The sequence below is a fragment of the Rousettus aegyptiacus genome, unplaced genomic scaffold (assembly GCF_014176215.1).
Source record: "Rousettus aegyptiacus isolate mRouAeg1 unplaced genomic scaffold, mRouAeg1.p scaffold_m13_p_1, whole genome shotgun sequence".
Classification (NCBI taxonomy): domain Eukaryota; kingdom Metazoa; phylum Chordata; class Mammalia; order Chiroptera; family Pteropodidae; genus Rousettus; species Rousettus aegyptiacus.
In genome coordinates, this window is record NW_023416284.1 from 34,311,982 (window position 1) to 34,336,793 (window position 24,812).

Here is a 24,812-nt window from a genome sequence, read left to right on the forward strand (position 1 = left end):
ACAAGTATATATTAAACATCTAATATATGCAAGGTTCTGGGCTAGGTAGTGGATATTCAGAGATACGTAAGTTGAGATGTATGACCTCATGGAGTTTATATCAAGGATGCTGATTTCAGTGAGTGTGGATAGGAATATCTAGATTTCCTAGAGTTTTAAAAAAATCCTAAAATAAAAATTGTGAACCACACACAGATCTGGGTAGACAAACAGACCATCCCACAACAAATTATAATGCAGCACATTAAGAGTCAGTTATGTGTGTTTTATGTTCATTTTCATTTAATCCCCATCACAGACTTGTAGAATAGGTGGTTAATTTTTTCCTGTTTGACGGATCAGGAAATGGAGGCTCAGAGAGGTCAAGGAATATAATATGCCCAAGGTCACACAGTTTGAAAGTGGTAGAGCCAGCTTTAAATCTAGTTCTCTTTCCTTCAGTCATACTACTTCCCCCAATGAGCATGTCTCTTCATTCATACTAGTAGTATGGACAAAATACTTTAGAATCACTGAAGAATGAAAGCTCAGTTTTTCTAAGAATGGCAAAGGGAGTTAGGAAAGTCATGATACAAAAGTGACTGGAGAGGAAGATATAAAAAGGTTATAATTTATGGAACAAAGTTCTAAAGTATGTGAGAAGAATGGGACCACATCAGAGCACAGGTGAATTAGCAGTAGGGAAATGGAAATAAATTTATCTTTCAGAAGAATGGGTCAAAATAAAATAGTACATATTATCATTGTTATGACATTCATTTTGGCATAATGTAATTAAGTCGAATATAAAATTACACTAGAATTTATGAAATTGTTAAAATATTAGTTTATTTCTAGATTGTGACAATAGATATTAAGACATCTGGATTCCATTATTATCTTAATTGTTAATTAGAAAAGTATGTCACACTCTAAAATGTTCTGCATTTTTGTGATTTCACACATAATTTAGAACTCCTTCCCCAAAGGTGCCCTCTAAGTTCAAATGGTCACCTTATTATATATCCATATTAATTTCCTATGGAAATCACTGATTCCAGCAGATCGTGGTTATTCATCCTCTCTCAAGCTCGATTTGCCATGAATATTTTGACTCTTTTTTATTTGATCATTTAACTTAAAAGCCTAAGAACGCCACTGAGTTTAACAGTAAAAAAGAAAAGAGAAATTTTTTGAAAATGAAGAAGAATTTGTAAAAGAAAAAAAAATTTTATTTTTTATCGTCATTTGCAAGGTTTTGTCACACTTTATCCATTATTTCACTGATGTGGGTGGTTATTATTTAGTAGGTGCCAGATGATTAATGACCATGTTCTATTTGATAGAAGTAGACTTAAAAATAGCCTTTTAAAAGTAAAATTCTTGAACTGATACTTGACAGATATTTTATATTTGAGATGTTATAAAAGATGAAACTAGAATAACATTTTTGAACACATCTACTTTATGCTAGACTTGTCTAACATGTCAGTTCTCTGATATATACAGGTAAGAAAAATGCACCTCATAAAGGTTAAATATCTTGTCTAAATTCTCAGAGTTTATAAGTGAGAGTGCATGGATTTTAACACAAATCCGAGTGACTCCAAAGTCCCATGTTCCTTTTACTACACTTGACATAGCAACAAAATTTTTCTGTACTTGAATTGCTTACTAGAAATATGTCATTGTCTTTGGGTAAACATTAGTTTTGGGCAATGCAATGAATAAGGTAATGGAGGAGCCTAGCAAAGTTAGCAGGATTTTAGGGTTTTACTCAGATCTTAAACAAAGTAGGTAAAGAACAATATGGGTGCCATGTGACTGAATGAAGAGAGATTTAGTGATAGTAATACATTCCACTCCAATTTACTCATTAGTTTTCTCCACTTTAATTGACTTAAAAAACCACAATTCAGAATAGGTGAATTTTTACTGCATTAGTGGTTTCAATAGACAGAACAGAGAAAAGAACTGTAGGAAAAGTTGTATAGAAAAGAGCACTGGAATTGGTATGAAAAATCTGAGCTTTTTTCTTCTTCCATAAAAGGAGGGCATTTCATAGACCTTTATCTCCGTTGCCCTGCAGCTCTTGGAAGAGCTTGTGTGATCCTCTGTATCTAAAGGAAAATAGAAAGAAAGGAAATGGAAAGATTTCTGCTAGCACAGATTTATTGTTGTAAAATTATTACTAAACTTATTTAAGGTCACTTAGTGTGAAGAGTATGCCATTAAACATTTTGAAATGTACTGTACTGACTGTGTTTTCTGGAAGTCATCTCAGAGTCGAATGCTCTTCATCAAGGTGCAGGTTAAGTGGGCTGTCCTGAGGTTTTTATATTGCAGTTTCTATGTTCTTTTTGATTTATTTCTAATATTAATTTCTTCGAGATCCCTTTGGGCACATATGATCTTCATCATTTGTAGTTTAAAAAAAATAGCCTGACGACATACATGATGTCAAAGTGGTGCTGAAAAACCATCTAGATTTCTTTTTAATGTAATTCTAGAAAGGTTCTCCCCTTCAGACACTTGAAATTATAGATACTTAACATATATCAATCATTTATAAATGTGATTATAAAATGTTATATTTAATTTGTTATATTTATATAATATATAGTTTATAAGTTTATATTTCTATATATAATAGTATAGGTTTGTGTATAAAATGGCAAATTACAGTCAGTATCTAACTGCTTTTCATTTGAATTAGTGTTCCATAGTAAAGTCTTAAATACTTTAAACAAAGTAATATTTATGTATTGAGAGATGGCAACCTTCTGCCTACTTCTACATATCTCTAGAAGTCTCTAGTCCAGCTCCTTAGACATACAGACTTAAAAGAAATTAATAGATTATTGTTTAGAGCAGAAAAACCGAATGGAAAGTACAAAGTTTCCATATACCCCTCCTCCAGTTTACCCCGTTACATTTGTTAAAATTGATAAATCAGTGTTAATACATTGTTATTAACTGAAGTCCTATAAAAGTAATATATACTATAGTTTATGGTAGAGTTCACTCTTTGTGTCATACAGTTCTATGGGTTTTGATAAATACATATTATGTATCTTATTATCATATACAAGAATAGTTACACTACCCTAGAAATTCCTTGTGCCCTAGCTATACATCCCTCCCTTTCTCTCCCTGAACTCTTGGCAACCATTTATTTTTTTAATGATTCTGTAGTTTTTTCCTTTTTCAGAATGTCTTACAGTTGGGATCATACAGTATGTAGTCTTTTTTAGCCTGGCTTCTTTCATTTAGGAATATTTATTTAAGGTTCCTTTATGTCTTATTTTTTAATTGATGTATAATTGACGTTAGTTTCAAGTGTACATATAATGATTCAATATTTGTATATGTTATGAAACGATTACCACAATAAATCTAGTTAACATTCATCACCATAATTATGAAATTTTTTCTCGTGATGAGAATTTTTAATATTTACTCTCAGCAACTTTGAAATATGCAATAGAGTATTAACTATAGTCACCATTACATCTTTGAGACTCATTTATTTTATAACTAGACAAAAATAACACCTTTGACAACTGTCACCCATTTTGCCCACCCCCCACTCCTCACCTTTGGCCACCACCAATTTGTTCTGTTTCTGTGAGCTCTTTCTCTTTCTTGTTTTTTTTTGTTTTGTTTTGTTTTGTTTTTTTAGATTCCACATATAAATCAATTCATATGTTATTTGTCTTTCTTTGTCTGACTTATGTTACTGAGCATATGCTGTTAAGTTTCATTTATGTTGCAAATGACAAGAATTTCTTTTTATGGACAAATAATATTCCATTGTGTATATGTACTGCATTTTCTTTATCCATCAATGGACACTTCAGTTGTTGCTATGTCTTAGCTATTGTAATGAACTGCATTGGCATAGGGGTACATATATCTCTTTGAGATAGTTGTTTTTGTTTTTTTTTGTTTGTTTGTGGGTTTTTTTTTTTTTTTTTTTTTATTTTTTGATACTCAGAAGTGGAATTACTGGGTCTTATGGTAGTTCTATTTTAAATTTTTCAAGGAACCTCCATGTTGTTTTTCATAGTGGCTATATCAGTTTACATTCCATCAACAGTGAACACGGGTTCTCTTTTCTCCACATCCTCACCAATTGTTATCTCCTTTTGATAATAGTCATTCTAACAGGTGTGCAGTGATATCTCATTGTGGTTTTGATTTTCATTTCCCTGATGATTAGTAATGTTGAGCACCTTTTCATCTACCTATTGGCCATCTGTATGCATTCTTTGGACAAATGTCTATTCAGATCCTCTGCCCATTCTTTTAATTGGATTATTTGTTGTTGTGTTTTATATTTCTGTTGAATTGTGTTCATTCTTTATATATTGTGGGTATTAACCTCTTATCAGATATATGATTTGCAAATATTTCCTTTCATTTTACAGGCTGCCTTTTCATCTTGATGATTGTTTCCTTTGCTGTGCAGAAACGTTTTGGTTTGATATAGTCCTACTTGTTTATTTTTGCTTTTGTTGCATTTGCTTTTAGTGTCAAATCCAAAAAATCGCCACCAAGACCAATTTCAAGGAGTCTTCCATGTCCTTTTGCGACTTGATAACTCATTTTTATTGCTCAAATAATATTCTATTGTACGGGTGTACCACAGTTTGTTTATTCATCCAGCTATTGGAAGATATCTTGGTTGTTTCACTTTGCGGCAGTTATAAGTAAAGCTGTTATAAACATTTGCGTGCAGGTTTTTTTTTTGTATGTTTTAAACTCATTTATGTAAATAAATGAGAATGATTACTGGATTGTTTTGAAAGCCTATGTTTCTCTTAGTAAGAAACGGCCAAACTGTCTTCCAAAGTGGTTGTACCATTGCACTCCCATCAGCAATGACTGAGAGTTCCTGTTGCTCCACATCCTCACCACCATTTGGCGCTGTTAAGTTTGCATTTTAATCATTCTAATAGATGTGTAGTAGTTTCTCACTTTTGTTTTAATTTGCAATTCCCTAATGGTGTGATCTGAACATCTTTTCATATGCTTATTTGCCACTCATATATCTTGGTGGCAAGATATATCTTTGGTGAAGTGTCCAGATGTTTTGCCTATTTTTTAATCAGATTGTTTTCTTGTTGAGCTTTAAAATTTTTTTTTATATTTTAGATACAAGCTCTTTATCACACATGTGTTTTGTAAATATTTTCTCCCAGTATGTGTTTCTTTCTTTCTCTTACACATATCTACTTTTGTTTTAGAAGTATCTCTGAGTATTTAATTATACATTTCTAAATCATATATTTCAACATATTTACTTAGGTGTTTCCTAATTCTCAATTTTATAAATGATCTAGCAATTATAATTTATAATTTTATTTATGCATCTTTCATTATTTGTCATTCTAATCTAAAGCTCCATGAAGATAAAGATCTTTTCTGCCTTGATTGCTGTTGTATCCTAAGCCCTAGCACATAATGTGTGTATACTAAATATCTGTTGGTTAAATGAAAAGTGAATAAATAACTGGCTCTCAATGCAGCAGTACATCTTTTTATGCAGCACCTTGAGGTTGTAGATGATGGTATCAAATTCAAAATATAACAGTTGTAAAAACTTGAGAAAATATTTTAAATTAATTGTATATGTTTTTCCTGTTTAAGGACAAATTCAGATCAAAACAAGTTTATTTTCCCAGTTTCTTACTTACCTACCTATTGATGGGAACCAATTAATATGAGAGTAAGAAACTGATACTTTAAAGTAGAACAGTGCATGGTAATGCAGTTTTCCTCATACTCTGCCTGAGAGTTTATCTGTTTTATCATTGGCATTATGATTTGTACTATTACATCATTGTAAAGCAGGATCAACATGAAGATTAAACTTGGCTTCTAATAAAGCTAGGGAAATATTTTCCATTCATACCCTTCACGAGGCTATGTTGACTAAAAGTTGACCTCAACCATGTCATAACACTTATTACACAGAATTGTGTTTGTCCATCTCCCCCATTGGGCTTTACGTAAGGATCTTGAGATTGATTCTAATTTGTATGTGTATCCCCAACATCTAGCACTACCAGTCATGTACAAAGTGCTCAGTAAATGTTTGTTGAATGACTAAATGTGTCCCATATCATTTACTCAAAAAACATTGAGTGCTTGTAATTTGTCTATCACTATGCTGGGTGCCGAGTTTACACTGATAACATTGTGATCCCTACCCTCATGTAAAGATTAGTGAGACTAACCCAAAACAAACATATAATTACAAATTACGATAATGGCTATGAAGGAAATTAAGGGATAATATTTTTTAAATGGAGAGAGGAAGAAGATCTGAGAAGTTTTTAAATGGAGAGAGGAAGATCTGAGAAGTCTTTTGAGAAGTGACATTTTAGATGACACATGGTTGAAGAGTCAGCCATTCAAAGAATAGAAAGAAGAATACTTCAAGAAGGGATAGCGTGGACAAAGCCCCCGAGATAGGAAAGCATCTATTCAGGAAACTGAAGGGAATCCAGTATAGTTAAAGTATTGTAAGTAAGAGAAGAGTCACATACAAAGGAAACTTGAAGAGGAAGTCAGAAATAGATCATGTAGGGCTTTGCAGGTCATATACAATGGAATACAATGGGAAGCATGAGAATATTTGAGTTCACCCAGGGAAGAGTGTACAGAGGGAAGAGAGGGGGTCTGGGGCAGAGCCACTAAGGTCAAGCAGAGAAGGTGGACCCAATGTAAGTGATTGAGAAGGAGTGGCTAGAGAGGTAGACAGAAAACCAAGAAAACATCGTGTCTTGGAAGTCAAAAGAATAATGTAGTTTGTCAAAGCAAAGGGTCTTCACCTATGTAAAATGCTGATGGTAGGTCAAAAAAAATGTAGACAGGAAAGGGACCATTGGACTTGGTTGCATCAGTCATTGATAAAAGCAGACTTGATAGAGCTATGGATACAGAAGCCAGAAGATGTTGAAAATGGATTGAAATTGGAATAAGAAGTGAAGAGATGGATATGGCTTTTTTGAGAAGTTTTGTCATGGAGAACAGAAAAAAATTGGAGCAATTAGATGAGTTTGGATTAATTGTTTTAATGATGGGAGATATGCTATTGCATTTCTGTAATGTCATGAATGATCCTTTAGACAAGTTGTTTTAAGAGAAAAGGGGGATTGATCAAAGGAAGAGAAAAAGTATTGAGGAGGCCTTAGGGATGGGATCTATGCATATGTTGAGGGTTTGGTCTTCAGTGGGGGAAGGAAGAGAAGGTGGGGACAGACAGGTTTATGGATGAAATGGTGAGAGTGTGAAGAAATTTACATCTGCATGGCTGTATAGAAAATACAAACATCGAGAAGGGTGAAATAGGGATAGATGTTGATAGTTTGAGAGGAGAGAGGGAGAAGGATAGTTACCTTGGAGTAGGAAGTAAAGGCCTAGTAGAGAATTAAAATTTTGATACCCCTGTGAAACTTGGTATAAAGATTTCAGTCAGTTTGTTCTCCAGTTCTGACTTCATTGGTTAGAGTCAGTATTTGTCTTTGCGGACATCGTGAGCTGGTTAAATTAACTTTGCAATATAAGCAATTTGGATTGGAGAAGCAAGAAAAGCTCTATAAGGCCATTCATTTCCATTTATTTGTCCATTTATTGATTCATTCAGTGAGCATTTACTTACTGCTTAGTGTTCTGTTTTTAACTCAGATGCAAAAAAAGAAAAAAAAATGACCACCCTATTAAAATATACTGCTCATGTTTTTATAGTTAACACAACTTAAATATATGAAGTAACAAAACAGTTGCAAATGCTTCACTGTGGGAAACAAGTAGATGATGATGATGGTGGTAGTGGTGGTGAAAAGAATGAGATAGCTAATATTTATCGGGTGTTTATCATTAGCCAGGCACTTTCTAAATGCTTTTTATTTAATATACATTACAGCCTCTGAGGTAGTGTTATAATCTACATTTTGCAAGTGATAAAATAGGCCTAGAAAGATTAAGTAACTTGTTCCAAAATCACACAGCCAATAAGTGGAGTTAGGATTCACACTAAGGCTCTACAACTTCTAGAGCCCATACTCCAAAGCAGTATGCAGTGGTTTGAGGGAAAAATGGAATAAGGGAGTTATATAAAACTGAGTTCCTTAATAAGGGCCACCTCTCTAGCAGTACCTGGACTATGACCACAGAGTTCCTGGGCAGCTGGCTAAGAGGGAAACAGAAGGGAGCTCACATTTGTTTAGTATTTACTCTGTTATTTGTTTGTTATCTAATTTAATCTTCCTAGTAAACCTATCTAAAAGGTGATAGCCCTATTTCACAGCTGAAAAAAAATGAGATGGTAGAACTAGGAACTAACCAGTTTATTTTATTTTTTTGCTTTATAACTCATTCTTTTCCTGTAAATATAGTTGAGAGGATAAAAATAAAACAGTAGGTTTAATGGTGATTTTTATGTTATATTCTTAACATTTATGAGAGGAATATATACATTCGTACCATCTTTCTAAAGGAAATTTTATTCAAAAAGGTAAAAAATATATTTATATCAGATGGCAATCTCATTTTAAATAAACTTTATGTTAAATTGGTTGCAGTTTACTTTTGCATAACTTGAGTTACATTCAGTTTTGTTTAACATTTGAGAATTTTCATAATGAATACAGAATAACTTTCATATGACCTTGAATTATAAGCACATTAAGGTAATTTGTTGTTTTATAACTTCACAGATGAATTTTTTCAAGGCTTGTTTTGTCCTCTGATGTTAAATCATAACCACTGGTTGTTCCCTTGGGAATTAGAGTAGGAGTAATTTCTTACACTGAAAGTAGGTTGAAATGTGTTAAAAGCATTGTAAAGAGCAGAAGAAATCAATATTTCTCAATAGACCTAGGTTCAGAAGAATCTCATAGCCATTTTCTAGCTTCTTTATGATTTTGGACAAGGCACTTTCATAGTCTGTAAAATAAAGGTGATAATACTTAACTTGCATGATTATATTAAAGATATATTGAGTGAATTAATTATAAGCATTAGAAATAAGAAATATGTTACCTAGCACTGTATGTAGTGGGTTATCATTAAATGGTAACTTAATATTTTAACTATATGTTTATTGGAAATTGGCTGTAATTTTTTTATAGTGTCGTTTTTTGTTGAGTTGTAGATTTTTTTAATATATTGGTTATCAATTGCCTGTCAGATATCCGATTTGCAAATATTTTCTCCCATTCCATGAGTTGACTTTTATTGTTGATAGTGGCCTTCGACGCACCAAAGTTTTAAATTTGGCTTTGTAGTAAATTTTGAAACCACGAAGTGATAGTTTTCCAACTTTTGTTGTTTTTTAAGTGATTCTAACTATATGACATTCTGGATATCTGAGGTTTATTTCAAAATGATTAAATGGGGAGAAGTGGGTGAGAATTGGCTTTGATAATTGTTTCGGCTAGGTAGTGGGCACTTGGGGATTTCTTATGCTGTTATGTCTACTTATATATGATTGAAAATTTAATAAAAAGTTTTAAAAAATGAAGAATGGCTAGAATATAATTACAAAAATAGGGATGTGTTTTAATTGCTTGCTTATTATAATTAGCACTTTTTAACTCATATGTAAAACAATGCAATATGTGTGTTATCTACAAGGTAATAACAAGATACATAAAAAATTCATCGTATATTAAAGGAAATGAGTCAGGTAACTTCAAACAAGTTTAAGATTTTATCTTGAATGTTGCCTTACAATTTTGGTGTATCATTTTTTGTATTGCCTCACTTGGAAATAAAGTCGAAAGATTAGAGTCCCTTTGTAGCCCTTCCTGTCATATATTCTTAAAGCAACTCTGATTATTATTGCTTTCAGCTAATAACAGTAAAGATGGAACGAGTGTTTCGACAGAGGCGAGGTTGGAATCTAATTGATCTGCTTTAGTTCTTACCACATTGATTTTGGTATTTGCTAATTAAGCAAGGGTAAAGTACTCTTTTGTCCTTAACAATTTTTAAAAGTTGTTACTGTCACTGGTCTTTGTGAATAACTTAACTGGATATTGGTCACTTACAGGCACTTTCCTATTTTTTTCTCACAAGGCAGTTATTTTTGGCATAATTTCAGGGCATTTTGAAGACCTGGGACATCATTTTTTCCACTTTCTAATTTGGAAAGAAACAAATGAGCATTTGATGATTTGAATTTTTAAGAATTGCAAAGAAGTAAATGTTATTCACCCTGTAAAGGGGTATAAATAGGCACAAATGGTACTTGAGTTTAAAGCTTGTTCATAAATTTGGCAGTAGGATTTGTTATATAGAAAGCCATGAGTGGGAAATTTTAAAAGGAAAGGAAACAGTAATGGTGTCATTGTACATTTATATTATGTGCTACATTTTACATATAAAAGTCCTCCAAGTCCTTATAAAAGTCTTCCAAGGAGAATATTAACATTTCAGTTTTACATATAAGGAAAAACTGAGGTTCGGAGAGTTTAAATTATTCCTGTAAAGTCATCTGGCTAGTGAATGATAAAGTTGAGATTGGAACCCAGAAGTAACACATTAAACAAAATTATACATAAACACACAAATAGAGCATTTTAATATTTAACTGGACTATTGTATAGCATATGTCTTATTACAGTTTGTCTCTTTACAGTTAGATAGGTCATACAGATCTTATCCTTTAAGGTCATTCACAGCCATTTGGTCTGTGAAACTTGAGGTCACTATTAACAAACTACTTAAAATCTACTTGTCATTGTTAAAAGTTGTGAATTTGGGCATTTATAATATAGCCCATCCCAGATAAATGCACATTCTTCGTTTCTATATTTAGTCATTTGTACAGTAATTTTACCAATCAAGGAAACAATAAACATTTATCATGTACCTATTTTATTTCAGGCACAGTGATATCAGTATTAAAATACTTTAGTCCATTGCTGCACGAAATTTATATTCTCATTTGGGATGTGATATTTTACTAATATTTAGTAATCTGGAACCAAGGCTATTCAACGTCTCGTGTTAAATAAACAGTACAGTGCTGCCCAGTGAAGAATTGGCCCACCCAAAATGTTAAGAGTTTCTTTGTTGAGAAACACTGACTAATGTGGCTCATGGCAGGCAAATTCAGTATTATCTATTAATTTTAAATCCATTATTAACCCATTCTCAGTTGATTCAAATCTCTTAGATTCTACTTAATCTTTTCCATTAGATTTAGGTACTAATTTTAATGACCTGAGGATTGTATTACACCATAGTCTTTCTCTTTTTGAGAACAAGGGCGAGTGTTTTCAAGTTTCTCTTCTATTTTATATAGTGTGGTACGTCATCTGTGTCAGCCATCAGCTCACTGTTCAGTATTGTTTTTGTGGCGTATGTTACATTCGATTTCTGTGCAGTTCTCTGGAATGGGTGATCCTACAGAACTGCATACCGAAGCCTGATTCCTAGGTAGTCTTTTGGCAAGTCATCTACTTTTCTAACTTCTGTGCCTTTCTCTGTGCCCATTGGAAATTATAAAGGATCCTCTCCACACTATTGTTAGGCCCATGGAGTATTGAGAAGGATGAATATTTTGGGGTCCTTCTTTTTAACTGCATCATGCTGCCCACTCCCACCCCCACCAGTTTTTTTAAAAAAAGATTTTTTTCCATTCTTGTGTTTATTTTCCCAAAGTACAAACCCTCTACTTCTGAAGGTTCCCAGCTGTATTAGTTTGCTAGGACTGCAGTAACAAATTACCACTAACTGGGTGGCTCAAACAACAGAAATTTATTGTGCTACAATTATAGAGGCTAGAAGTCTGAGATTGAGGTGATGGCAAAGTTGGTTCCTTCCTGAGATTGTTCTCCTTGGCTTGTAGATGGCTGTCTTTATGTTCATATGAAATTCTTTCTATATATAAAGTATAAAGAGAGAAAAAGACCCTATTTCTATCCAACTCTCATCCTCTAACTTGGCTATTTTATTTTTCAATCTCAGTCAGTACATATAGAACTATCTCATTCTTTTTACAGACTGTACGGCATTCAATTTTATGATTATACTGCAGTTTAATTGTTTGATGAACATTTGGATTGTTTACAACTTTTGGCTCTTATAAACTCCACAGATACAATTTTTGTATATATCTCTTTGTATATGTGAATGGTTTTCATGGGACATATCTTTAAAATTGCATCCATTGAGTCATAGGGAATGAACACTTAAAAATTTTTAGATACTGTTAAATTAACCTACCAATTTATACTTCTACAAGCAGGATATAAGAGAAAGTTTCTCTTTTCTCCATACCCTCACCACCATTGGATAAGATCAGTTTTTTAAAACAGCTCTTAGTTTGTACCATAGAAAAAAAGTCTCATTCTTTTAATTTTTATTTTATAATGAGCGATATTTAGTATATCTTTATTTTTTAACCATTTTATTTGTTTTTCTGTGAATTTGTGTGAATTATTTGTCTTTTTCCTTGAAAGTGTTTGTATTTTTCTAATAGTTTATTGAAATTTTTATATGTAATGGATCTTACCTTTGTCCATTTATATATAACTCAAATATTTTATCTACTCTATTTTTTTATTTTTGAGGATATCATAAATGGAATTGTCTTTATAACTTTCTTTTCAGATTGTTCATTATTAGTGTACAGAAATGCAACTGGTTTTCTTGTGTGGACTTTGTATCCTACAGCTTTGCTGAATTCATTTATTCTAACAATTTTTGGGGGTGAAATCTTTAGGGTTTTCTACGTATGAGATCATATCATCTGCAAACAGATAATTTTACTTCTTGCTGTCCAATTTGGATGCCTTTTCTTTTTGTTACCTAATTACTCTGTCTAGAACTTCAGTACTACATCGAATAGAAGAGGAGAAAGCAGGCATCCTTGTCTTGTTTAAGATATTAGAGGAAAGCTTTCAGTCTTTCACCATTGAGTATGATGTTTGCTATGGCTTTTTCATATATGGTCTTTATTATGTTGTGGCATTTTCCTTCTCTTTTTAGTTTTTTGAATGTTTTTATTATGAAAGGGTATTGAATTTTATCAAATGCTTTTTCTGTATCGATTGAGATGATAATGTGGGTTTCCCCCTTCATTCTGTTAATGTGTTTACATTGATTGATTTTTGTATGTTGAGCCATCCCAAATCTATTCTTGCTCCCCTCCATTTTTCCTAATACAACCTATGGAAACTTTGCTTGGCTGGCCTCCTCTTATTCCATGTATCCCTTAATTCTTAGGCCTCTAGCCACATTAACTTTTTATACTTTCTCGATGCGCTCCCTAACAGGATCCGTGCACACGCCATTTCTTCTGCTTATTATTGTTTCTCAGTACCATTTTATGCATAGAAAACTTTCACCCATAATTCAGATTTTATCTCTGTCATTTCCTAAATTAAAGCTTTCCTGACTCTGTCAATCTAGGTAAAGCCTATACATGATCTTATTTTGCCATGTACTTATTTTGAAGTAAGTAATTTTATGTTCACTTGTGTGATATTTGACTTTATAACCTCATAGGCTGTTAATTCCACTAAGGGAAGAGCCATATCTATCTGTTCATACCCAATGGAGTAGCATGGTAACCAGCACATAATCAGGGCTCAAATATTTGTGGAATAAATGAGTAAATTATGGCTTCTTGGTTTTACCTCTTTTTTTAAAAAAAAATTTATTTTATTATTAGTTTCAAGTATATGGTACATTGGTTAGACATTTATATAGTTTATAAAGCGATCCCCCTAATTGCTCTCTCTTTTCTGGCTCTCCACTTAGCCTTTACATTAATGCTAACTGCATCCCCTATGCCATACTCCCCATACCCATGACCATCTATTAACTACTGATTTGTACTTCTTTAACCCTTTACCCATTCTCTGAGACTCTCAACCCCTTTCCCCTCTGGCCATCGTCAGATGGTTTTACCTCTTGATTAGAAAGATTATTGAAGGATTTTATGAAGGTTAACATGATTCAATTTACTTTGAAACAGTTCTGTCACTTAGTATTTGTGTGAAAGATGAAAGACATCTGAAGATTAGGAAGACAGATAATTGATAATGGGTGATCTTCTAGGCCTCAGATAATAAAGACCTGGGGAACAGAAGAAGGGATAGGATTTTGGGGAAAGTATTTAAGAGGGAAAACCAACAGGATTTAATGACTGGATGTGGTTATGGTAAAGGAGAAGTCAAGTCTCAAATTAAAATTGTGTATGTGAATTAGTATGAGGAAGTATTACATAGTGGTTAAGAACAGAGCCTTTGAAGACTTATATAACTTACTAACTGTATGACCGAGCAATTTTACTTGATATTTTTTCAACTCTGTTAATTATAAATGAGTTTTCATAGAATTTTGAGGTTAAACAAGATAATAAAGTGCCTCGTATTCATATAGTCTGCTGCAAACTTGAGCGAGTCATTTAACCATCCAAATTCACTTTCTTCTGAGAGAAAATAATATATCACTGTTCTTCCTATATCAAAAAGTTACTTTGAGAATGTAAAGCCTTTGAAAACTTTAAACTGGCAAAGATAGTAGCTAGCTATATTTATTATACCTAGTAGAAGAGGAGATGGTCTCTCTCACTTTGTCTTCAATATAACTTCATCTCTTGGTTCATTTTTGTAAGATATAGGATACATCTTGGCCATAAAAACTGAATTAGTAGAATTTATCCGACTGAGAACAGCTTTCTTTCTACCTGAATGCAGTTGTTGTGATAAGTAACTAATAAGTTCTCAAGAAAAAAATCTTAACAGGGAGCTAAGGAGATTCTTGTGGCCTGGTGTAGAAGGGAGAAGGATGTAAGATCAGGAGGCAACCCTTGAAGGTGGAAATGCAGTGCTGGAAATTGGCATGGTCAGTTTTTGGTTGCCTGCTCTGATTTCCTATAGCTGGGGTGATGCTTATCTTTATAATTGTTTTTTTTTTTTTTTAATCTTTCTTGGCCTTCATAGGAAACCAGTGAAAACAGCTAGTATGATTATTATTCTATACATAAGGGTAGTAAAAAAAACAGAGGTTACAACCCAGTATTCCCAATCTTTATTTTATCCTGCTATATTATCTTTCCAAACAGAAATAGCAGATGTAAGTACCTATAAATGCCTATGTTATGTGATATCCTGTATAGGAATTTTGCCTCAGAACAGTTTAGATTTTTTTTTCCCCTGCTGTTTATTTGCTGGTCTTGGCTAAGATTTTTGTTTTCAGCCAACGCTTTCACTTTTCCTTATTGCTGGAAGACATGTGATCTCACACTCTTGATTTTGAATTGGGCCTTGTGCCCAGCTTCCTCAACTGCATTTTCCTTTGAAGTTTTTAGTGTTGTAGTGATAAGGTTCCCTATCAGTCAGTGTTGGTCAGTATTGGTTTATTCCTTTATACTGTGATCCTAAGTAAATTTAGTATGTTCTTTTTCCTGCAGGTTTTCTGTGCTTCCTGCTGTAGCCTGAAATGTAAACTATTATACATGGATAGAAAGGAAGCTAGAGTATGTGTAATCTGCCATTCAGTGCTAATGAATGGTAAGTATTAAAACAAGTTGAATTCAGTTATTGAGAATGAGAATTTCTTTGAAAAGGCTACTATTTTTTCCTGCCTTTTTCTATGTTATCTTCTAAAATGTCACAATTTTAACTGAAAATACTGAGCTAAATTTTTATATTTTGAAAATATCTTAGCATTTCAGAATTCCTGTGCCTAATTTAATGAAGGAATGCTAAAGTCAGGTAAGTTTTTCAGGAAGAATGGAAGTTCTTGTGGAAGTCTGGTGGCTGTTAATGTCCAGCGTGGGAAAGGAATAGGGGAATTGACTACTTAGATGATGAAATAGTAAAATTGGACTGAGGTTTTCCTTTCAAGGGAAGCTTTTTTTTTTCTAGGAAATACCTTAATAATTTAGAATATATTCTTATTAGCACCTTACTTCATTCACCTTGTTAAAAATATTTTAGCATCTAAGATCAAATAGAAAATTGGATTTTTCTATCAGTCATCTCCTTGATACTATTCGTTGTAAGGATAATGGTTTTGAATTCAGTTCTCTGGTAAAAATATGGCCAGGAGAAGATAAATATAGCTTATCTAATGTTCATCTTTTGCAGGATTGGAAATGAATCTAAGGACATTTTAGTTAAACAAACAGAAACCACCAGAGTATTCTCAAAAAGAGATACAATAAAAACAATCAGGTTGTAGTATTTTCTCTTTCAGTGCATCTGTACAGTTGTCAGAATAATTACTAATAGACATAAAATGTTGAACTTGGACACCATGGCTGCCTGCTCCAGGATAGTGTGCCTCCTGGAGGCTGGAACTTATCTGCTCGAGGTCCCTCCTGCTTTGTCTGTCTGTGTTGCTCATAGTGATGTTTTCCTGTTGCTGCCTTATTAACCTGTTGCATGTCAGTTAATCTGATCTGTTCTACTTTCCTGTGATCCACCCAATTTCCTTTCATTTCTGAATTCTTATAATTTTGATCAAATATGAATTCATTCTCTTTACTCTTAAGGGTCATATTTTAGATGGCAGTTATTTTCACTCAGTTGCTCAATTGGTGATTTTTATTCCTGCTTTCATTTTCATACATATATCCACAGATAAGAGCATGCCGCTTAATTATAGTACCCAATACCTCTTTTATTTGATGAGGTCTTTCAACTTGATAGTTGTTTTTTTTTTTTTTAACTTGCTATAGTTAAGATGAAGGAAATGGCAGAGGAGTCATATGGAATACTTACTTTTTATTAAGCTAAGAATGCCCCTAATGGAATCCTAAAATAACTTACTTTTCCTGGTTTTTCCAGTGTCTTTCCTCTCGCATGGCTTAGCCTGGTCTTTACTGAATATTTAATTTGATGCTTTTTGATGTTCCCTATCCCTTTTCCCCTTCTTCTTTTCTCTTCCTCTCTTCCTGCCAATGCTTCCAAAGGGACATAGCTATTTTTTCTAGCCTTGTCCTGCAGTTTGGAGGGAATAAATATTCACTAATCTTACGGATCATTCTTTGATGTTGAATGAGATTTTTAAAAAGATGTTAAAAAATTGGAAGGTTTCTATCCCTGGGCATGTGATTGTACCTGAACCTGGAAGATAAAAATTGATACCTTTCATTTCCGTAGCATCTTTCATCCTATTTACTTTAAAGATAATAGTGGATATGTTAGTATTTAGTTAGTAAAATTATAGAGTATAAAGAACTTAATACATTTGTGATCATTTATATTGTTTGATGGCACTTATATGATATTGGCGCATTTTCAAGTTCAAATGGGTCCTGTGCTTTTGAGACACACCAAGGATGTGAAATGGTTGTTTTTGCTGGATACTTTAACACAGGGTGATGATTGTACAAAAGCAGAATTCACAAAAATATTGAGATGCATTCTTCTGAGCTTTAGGCTTTAGAATATTTCAAATGAGATTTTACCTCAGTTAAGAATCTAAAAGTCTAGAGATAAAAAAGAAAATATCATACAATGGAGTTATGCCATTATTTCCCTGGATTTTGATTTTTGACAGAACTTTATAAAACACAATGAATATTAAACCTCCCCTTCCAAAAAAAATGTCTAAAAAATGCTATCCCAATTGCAGATCCTTAATAAGTTTGATGTTGTTTTACTTCCTCTTAAGGGAATATATGATATCTTTTAAAGAAGCCAGGGACCTAGCCATTAACCTCAGACTGGTCTATCAGTCTGTATCAGAAGTATCAAGTAATTCTTATATGTTGCTTCCAAATATTTTACCTAACTAAATAGTCTTCTTTATTTTATTTTATTTATTTATATTTTTATGCCTACAGCACCTGGTCTTCCTAGGTGGTCTCCCATCCAAGTACTAACCAGACCCAACCCTGCTTAGCTTCGGAGATCAGAGGGGATCGGGCTTGTTTAGGGTAGCATGGCCATAGACTAGTCTCTTTTACTGAATTAAATCACCTATCTCCTTAATACTTTTGAAGAGAGACATACTATGAGTGGTAATAAGGAAGAGCTACATTATTTGTCCAATATTGTGGAGGTCTTGATGTCCATATTTTGCAATCCATTCACATTGATTGTGTCTGTATTTGCTTTAGCTCAAGCCTGGGAGAACATGATGAGTGCCTCAAGCCAGAGCCCTAACCCTAACAATCCTGCTGAATACTGTTCTACTATCCCTCCCTTGCAGCAAGCTCAGGCCTCAGGAGCCCTGAGCTCTCCACCTCCCACTGTGATGGTACCTGTGGGAGTTTTAAAGCACCCTGGAGCAGAAGGTAGGGGATCATGTGCTATTCTCTCTCTTTTTCCTCACCAAGTTCCTCTGAAAAGGTGCTGATGTTATTTTACAGCACAAGTCTTTAAAACACTGCAGTTAAGTCCCTTTGGATGGTTATTAAAGTGGAAGAACAAGGTGAGAAATGTGTTGAGACTATTTCTGGGCCAGTAAAGAATAATAGTATGTTGCCTGATATTTTGGAGGCACCTCTAAAAATATCCCAGTATTCTCTCCAGTTTAAGAATGGAGTAGCTACACTGCTTACACTTGAAAAGAAATGCAAATTTGAAGTCTGCCTGTAGAACTCTAACCTCATGCCTACTTGTTCTTTGTAGGAATTCAGAAAATGATGAAAATGAAAGTTCTTCTTTCTGACCAGTCCATTGCTTTTTGGAATATACATTGCCATTTTCTCTTTGTATTTTTAATCTATCAATATGAAAATATCGTGTTAGGTACATAGACCTTTATAAAATCCAGAACTTTAATTCTGATTATATCATATACTAGGTAGAAAACTATAAGCTGAACTTACTTTGTCTTTGTGGTATGTCAGATGAAAGGCACTTTGTAAGTTCAGGGGATTATCAATAGTGAAAATAACAGTTATGTATTTCCTTAACATGATCTTGTTAGGAAGTTTTCCTTGATAATTAAATTCAATCTTCTTTCATTAATTTTGTATCTTTTTGTCTAGTAATGTTCCCTTCCCCTTGCTAAATAACCCTCCTCCCCTTTTGAAGAACAGAGACTTCTATTGACACAGTCCTATTCTTTCCCATTTTCCCCTGTCTTCAGATCATCCCTTAGTCATGGTACCTTGTGTTTTTTATGAGTTTAGGCTTTCTTTCTTAAAATCTTTATTCTCTTTACTTCATATGTCGTTTTTTGTTGTTCTTCCCTAGAATCTCTTTGTTTTGGCTGTTGGAATTAATTTCCAAAACTGGATTTAAAGAACTTATTTTATCAGACTCAGTTTTCCAGCTTTTCCCTGTCCTTTTACTAAAATGCCAACTCCTTTTGCACTGCCAGATCAGTCTTTTTCTTCTTCAGTTACATGTTAGCCAAAGATCTGGTCAGTTTGCTTACCGATTCTTACATATCTGTACCAACTCTTCTTTTATTAATAATTCTTCAGCATTCTTCAAGGCAATTTTTTGCCCTCTAAAAATACCTTAGAACTTTTCCGATATTTAATTTCTGTAGAAACCTCATACTTCCAGGAGATATGGATGTCTACTGCTAGATATTTTTTTCTCTGCTATTAATTTAGTTCCTAGACACTTAAAACACCTTGCTTAGTTTCTTTATTGATGATGTGGGACAGAAACCAAAGCGTTTTAAATCTTTACATTTAAGTTATAGAAGTATATTTAAATGTGTATTTTTATTAGTAACCACTTTTGCACATAGTTACAGTTCTCTGTAAGATGGCAGTGATTTTTTTTTCTATGTCTGGAATTGGTGACCTTCTCTTCTTTGATATTAAAGTCTTACTGATGTCACATTGAAGCCTGTTTGTTTTTTCTGGCTCCTCAAGTGGCTCAGCCCAGAGAGCAGAGGCGAGTTTGGTTTGCTGATGGGATCTTGCCTAATGGAGAAGTTGCTGATGCAGCCAAATTAACAATGAATGGAACTTCCTCTGCAGGAACCCTGGCTGTGTCGCATGACCCAGTCAAGCCAGTGACTACCAGTCCTCTACCAGCAGAGGTAAGAAAACAAAATGGCAACTAAAAGTAAGTACTTATTTACTTAGCATTGTGCTGCCTCTCTCTTGCCTCGTTCTAAGTTGAGTGACCTTTCTATGGAACCTTGTAAGTTTCAGATACAGTGCATGTGTGTGTATGCATCTGTGTGTATTAAGGAGTAAAGTAAATGTGGCAAAATTGGTTATTCCTGTTTGCTCTATATTTGGAAGTTTTTTCAGGAGAAAGATTCTTATGAAGGTTGTTCTCAGGAAAGCTCAAGCTACTGCTATAGCTAGAGATCATGCTAGAGGGAATCTTGGCCCCTTGATGTACTGGTTTTCAAATCATGTTCCTCAGGTTCTGTGGTAGCCTCTCAGGAGTGCAGTGGGGAGGAAGGACCAGGCAATTAAAGGATCCCAAAGTTGAAAAATTAGTCAAAAACCACTGACTTAGTGGTTGGAAGACTCCTTTACGTAAGAAAGCTAACTCATTACTGGGCTGTCACCTCTACCATGTCTCTATAGGTTATACTAGTCACAGTTTTGGGGCTAATGGTATTCTCTTTCCTTGGGGGCTTAATTTTCAGAAGATAATAAATAACAGATACACTTTTTTTGGAGTAAGTGAGAAAACAGTCACCTAGAGCCAAAATTAGAAAGTATATACATAGGATCCTTTTATACAGTGGGACCCTTTCTCTTGCTGATTGGCCCCTTGAATTTGGTGGCCAAGTCTATAATAAGGCCATTCATTTCAACTAACATGTGTTCATCTTTTTTTTAAAATAAGAGGATCAAAGTTTAGATAAAGTTTTTGCCTTGAAGTTTTCATAGAATTGTTAGTTACTATTTATATTTTAGGTTCAGTACATTTTTTCCAAAAATTTTTATAATTTGTGGATTTGGTTGTAATCGAAATTGCATTTATTAAGATTAGATTTATTGGCATATAGAGCTAAATTTCATATTTGGTGAAAGAACATTAAATCATGTCACATCTGTCTTCAAATATTTCTGAGTGGTTTTTTTTTTTTCAATTTTTCTATGTCTGCAGAAGGCAGCAGCTAGTACTTTCTTATTCTTCTTTGTGTCTGCATAATCACTTTGTCAAGACAGTTGCTTCCTTTTCTGTCAGTTTATTTGGAAAAATTCAAACTCACAGAAAAGTTTCAAAAATAGTTCAGTGAGCACCCATATATTCTTCACCTTTATTTACCAATTGTTCCCATTTTGCCACATTTACTTTACCCGTAAACACACACATACTTTTTTTTGATGAACCATTTGAGAATTAGTTGTACTTAATCACTTAATGCTTCAACTTGTCTACCCTAAGAACAAGTCATTTTCTTATATGAGCACAATACAATTATCATATGAGAAAGAAATTTAACAACTCTCTGTTATCTAATATATAATCCACATTCACATTTCCTGAATTGTCCCAAAAATGTTCTTTGTAGCTTTCATTTATACACATGTGCACATATATGAAAAAATTTTTATTAAAATGTTTTAAAAAATTAGGATATTGTCAAGGATCACAATTGCATTTAATTGTCATGTTTCTTTGTTTCTTTAAAATCTAGAACAGTTATCTCACTTTTTAAAATTCATCTTTCATATTACTGTGTTTAAGTAGACCAGTGCAGTTCAAACCGGCATTGTTCAAAAGTCAACTGTGTTTTCAACTCATGGTTGGGAATCCACGTATGTGGAAGACTGACTTGAGTTATATGCGAATTTTTAACTACACAGGTTGTGGATGCCCCTAATCTCTGTGTTGTTCAAGGGTCAACTATATTGATATTTTTAGAAGCATCTAGGCCATGTTTTGCATAAAGTTTTTAATTTGTATTTGTCTGATTTTTTCCTCATGATTAATTTCAGATTAAACAATTTTGGCAAGAATAATAATATTGCATAATTGATGGTCACTTCTTAGAACATGTCAAGAAGTATCAGTTTGATAGTTGATTAAATTAATGTCTCCTGTATTTCTCCACTGCAAAAATAGCTTTTCTTCTTTGCAATTAATAAGTAATATGAGGGGTGATACTTTGAGACTGTGAGTGTCCTGTTCTCCAGCAATCTTTCCGCCAATGGTTTTACTGTCCTTTGACAATTCTTGCCTGAACCAGTTAAAACTTTGATGTTTATACAATGACTACTACTTTCTTTCTAGTAAATTTCTTTTATATTTTTTCAATTGTATGATAGGATCTTAAATCATAATTTTTTTTTTGTTTCTAATAGCTTTTTGGTACTTTAAGGATTTTTCTCTATATAGAATCATGTCATCTGCAAATAGCGATAGTTTTACTTTCTTCCCAATTTGGATGCCTTGGAATGAATGAATATTATAGGGAAACAAAGTTTGGCTCAGTTTAAGAGAAACTAAACCAAGTTAGTTACTATATTTCTGTGCTCTCACATTGTTTAACACTCTATTTTAATATTTATCTGGTAAAATAAGGGAAAACAAATTCTTTAAGGCCAGACTGGAATATATTTTTCTCATCTTTATGACCTAGTAGAATTCCTGGCAGTTAATAGGCGCTTAGTAAATGAAATAAATTCCTTTTCACAGATGGCATTTAAGTAGAGGCCAAATGACAACTTCTTATAATATTAAAAGGTGGATTTATACATTATTAAATAGTAAGTTGGAATGGATTATTTTATTTCCTGTACTGGACCTTCAAAAACAGTTAATGATGATTTGCCAATAAAATTCTTATGATGTACTAAGAACATTGTAAAATTTTAGCAAAAACTCACTAAATTACAGCTAGTATAGACAAAAGTATGGGAAGATGTGGTATTTTTAAAAATAGTTTTAATCTTTATTAAAGTGTAGCAAAGGCTTTAGGAGAGTTAGCTTTTAGGAAACAACTTGATATATATGTATACACACACACACGAGTGTGTGTATATATATACACACATATGAATATATATATGCATATGAATACATACATATACACATACATACACACCCCGTGTAATTACCAATCTGGTAAAGATATAGAACATTTTCATCATCATTCTAGAAGGTTCCCTCATGCCCTTTTTTCTGTCAATACCCCTTTTAATTGAATTTCTTTTATATCTTTTCCCCGAGGTAATCATTTTCTGACTTGTATCACCATGCATTAGTTTTACCAGTTCTTGAATTTCATGTAAACGAAAACACATAGTATATAATGTTTTGCATCTGGCTTCTTAAACTAATATTTATCCATGTTGTGTGCATCAAAAATATTTTTTTATTATTAAGTAGCATTCTACCATGTGGATATACCACAATTTATCTATTTTTCTGTTAATGGACATTCAGATTATTTCCAGTCTTTGGGGCTATTATGAAGTGAATAAAGTTGCTATAAACATTTTTGTATATGTAAAAAAGTTTTTTAAAAAGCATTTAAAAACTTTTTAAAGCTTTATTTCTTAAGTGATAGAGATATGGAGAGGAGTGCATCATTTTAATAGATCTTTGAGTATAATCTATTAAGTAATTAATTAATTGGATTTAACCCCACCCAAAATATGTTTCACAGTATTATACTTTATTAAGTGTATCTGACATCATATTAATGCAAAGAAGAATGAACTTGAAGTTTTATTTTAGTGCATAGTAAATGAAAACTTTGACCTATTTTAATCTGTGTATTTTATCCAAGTTAATTTTGTTCTCTTTTTGTAATGTGGTAAAATATACACAATGTAAAATTTGCCATCTTAACCATTTTTAAGTGCACATCCATGGCATTAAATATGTTCATATTGTTGTACAACCATCACCACTGTTCTCAAAGTTTATTTGGAAAAGCAGTGTAAATGAAACTTTAAGTACACCCAAACATATTAAAGGTTCAGAAATTATGAGATAATATTGAAATTTTGTTCTGTTGCCATTGCAATCTCAAAAACTATTTTCCTTTTATGGCAAAAGAAACCTGGATAAAGGAAGCTTTACTTCTTTGAGCTATAGCTTCTCTTCTCTCATTATTATGATTTGATAATGCCAAAAGGAGAACCTGTACAATTGGAGACATTTTTGTAGTATAAAGCCCAGTCCTTTGGGAAACCACAGTTTAATGAGTATCTTTTTAAATAATTTTTTTACTTTTCAGTTATATTTGACACACAATATTATATTGGTTTCAGGTGTACCAGATGGTGATTAGACATTTATATAATTTCCAAAGTGATCACCCCTATAAATCTACTGTTCATCTGCTACCATACATAGTTATTACAATATTATTGACTATATTCCTCACATTCTACTCAATATGCCCATGACTATTGTAACTACCAATTTGTACTTCTTAATTTCTTACCTTTTTTCATTTACCCCCGCAACCTCCCTCCCATCTGGCAACCATCAAAATGTTCTTGATATCAATGAGTCTGTTTCTGTTTTGTTTATTTTGTTCTTTAGACTCCACATGTAAGTGAAATCATATGGCATTTGTCTTTCTCTAACTCCACTCAGCACAATACCCTCTAGGTCCATCCATGTTGTTGCAGATGGCAGGTTAATGAGTGTCTTGTGCTGTCTTTCAAAAGTATGAATTCCAAATTTTCACTTAAATTCCCATTTATATTTTCAACTATATTCTGCCAAGGTCTTGTACTCTTTATAATGCTCACTTTGCTTTTCCTAGACGGATATTTCTCTATTCTCTGGAAGTATAACTCAGGTTGGAAGTCCTGTTGGTAGTGCAATGAACCTTATTCCTGAAGATGGCCTTCCTCCCATTCTCATCTCCACTGGTGTAAAAGGAGGTTTGTGGACTTATATATTTAAACATGGATATATTTGACATATATATGACAGATACTGCCGTCTAATTAAGGG

At 33.1% G+C, this 24,812-nt stretch overlaps 1 protein-coding gene and 1 pseudogene across 3 annotated transcripts in view; one reads left to right on the top strand and one right to left on the bottom strand.

Moving 5' to 3' along the window:
* Positions 1-24,812, top strand: part of ZFYVE9 (zinc finger FYVE-type containing 9) — a 121,166-nt gene that overhangs the window by 50,673 nt on the left and 45,681 nt on the right. The window contains exons 5-8 of one of the 3 annotated variants that reach the window (XM_016120281.2): positions 15,419-15,518; positions 18,077-18,253; positions 19,796-19,965; positions 24,619-24,739. In XM_016120281.2, coding sequence (XP_015975767.1) covers positions 15,419-15,518; positions 18,077-18,253; positions 19,796-19,965; positions 24,619-24,739 — 568 coding nt within the window. The remainder of the gene's footprint in view (positions 1-15,418; positions 15,519-18,076; positions 18,254-19,795; positions 19,966-24,618; positions 24,740-24,812) is intronic. The other 2 variants (XM_016120282.2, XM_016120283.2) reach the window with 2 other exon arrangements.
* LOC118606541 lies at positions 17,792-17,910 on the bottom strand (annotated as a pseudogene).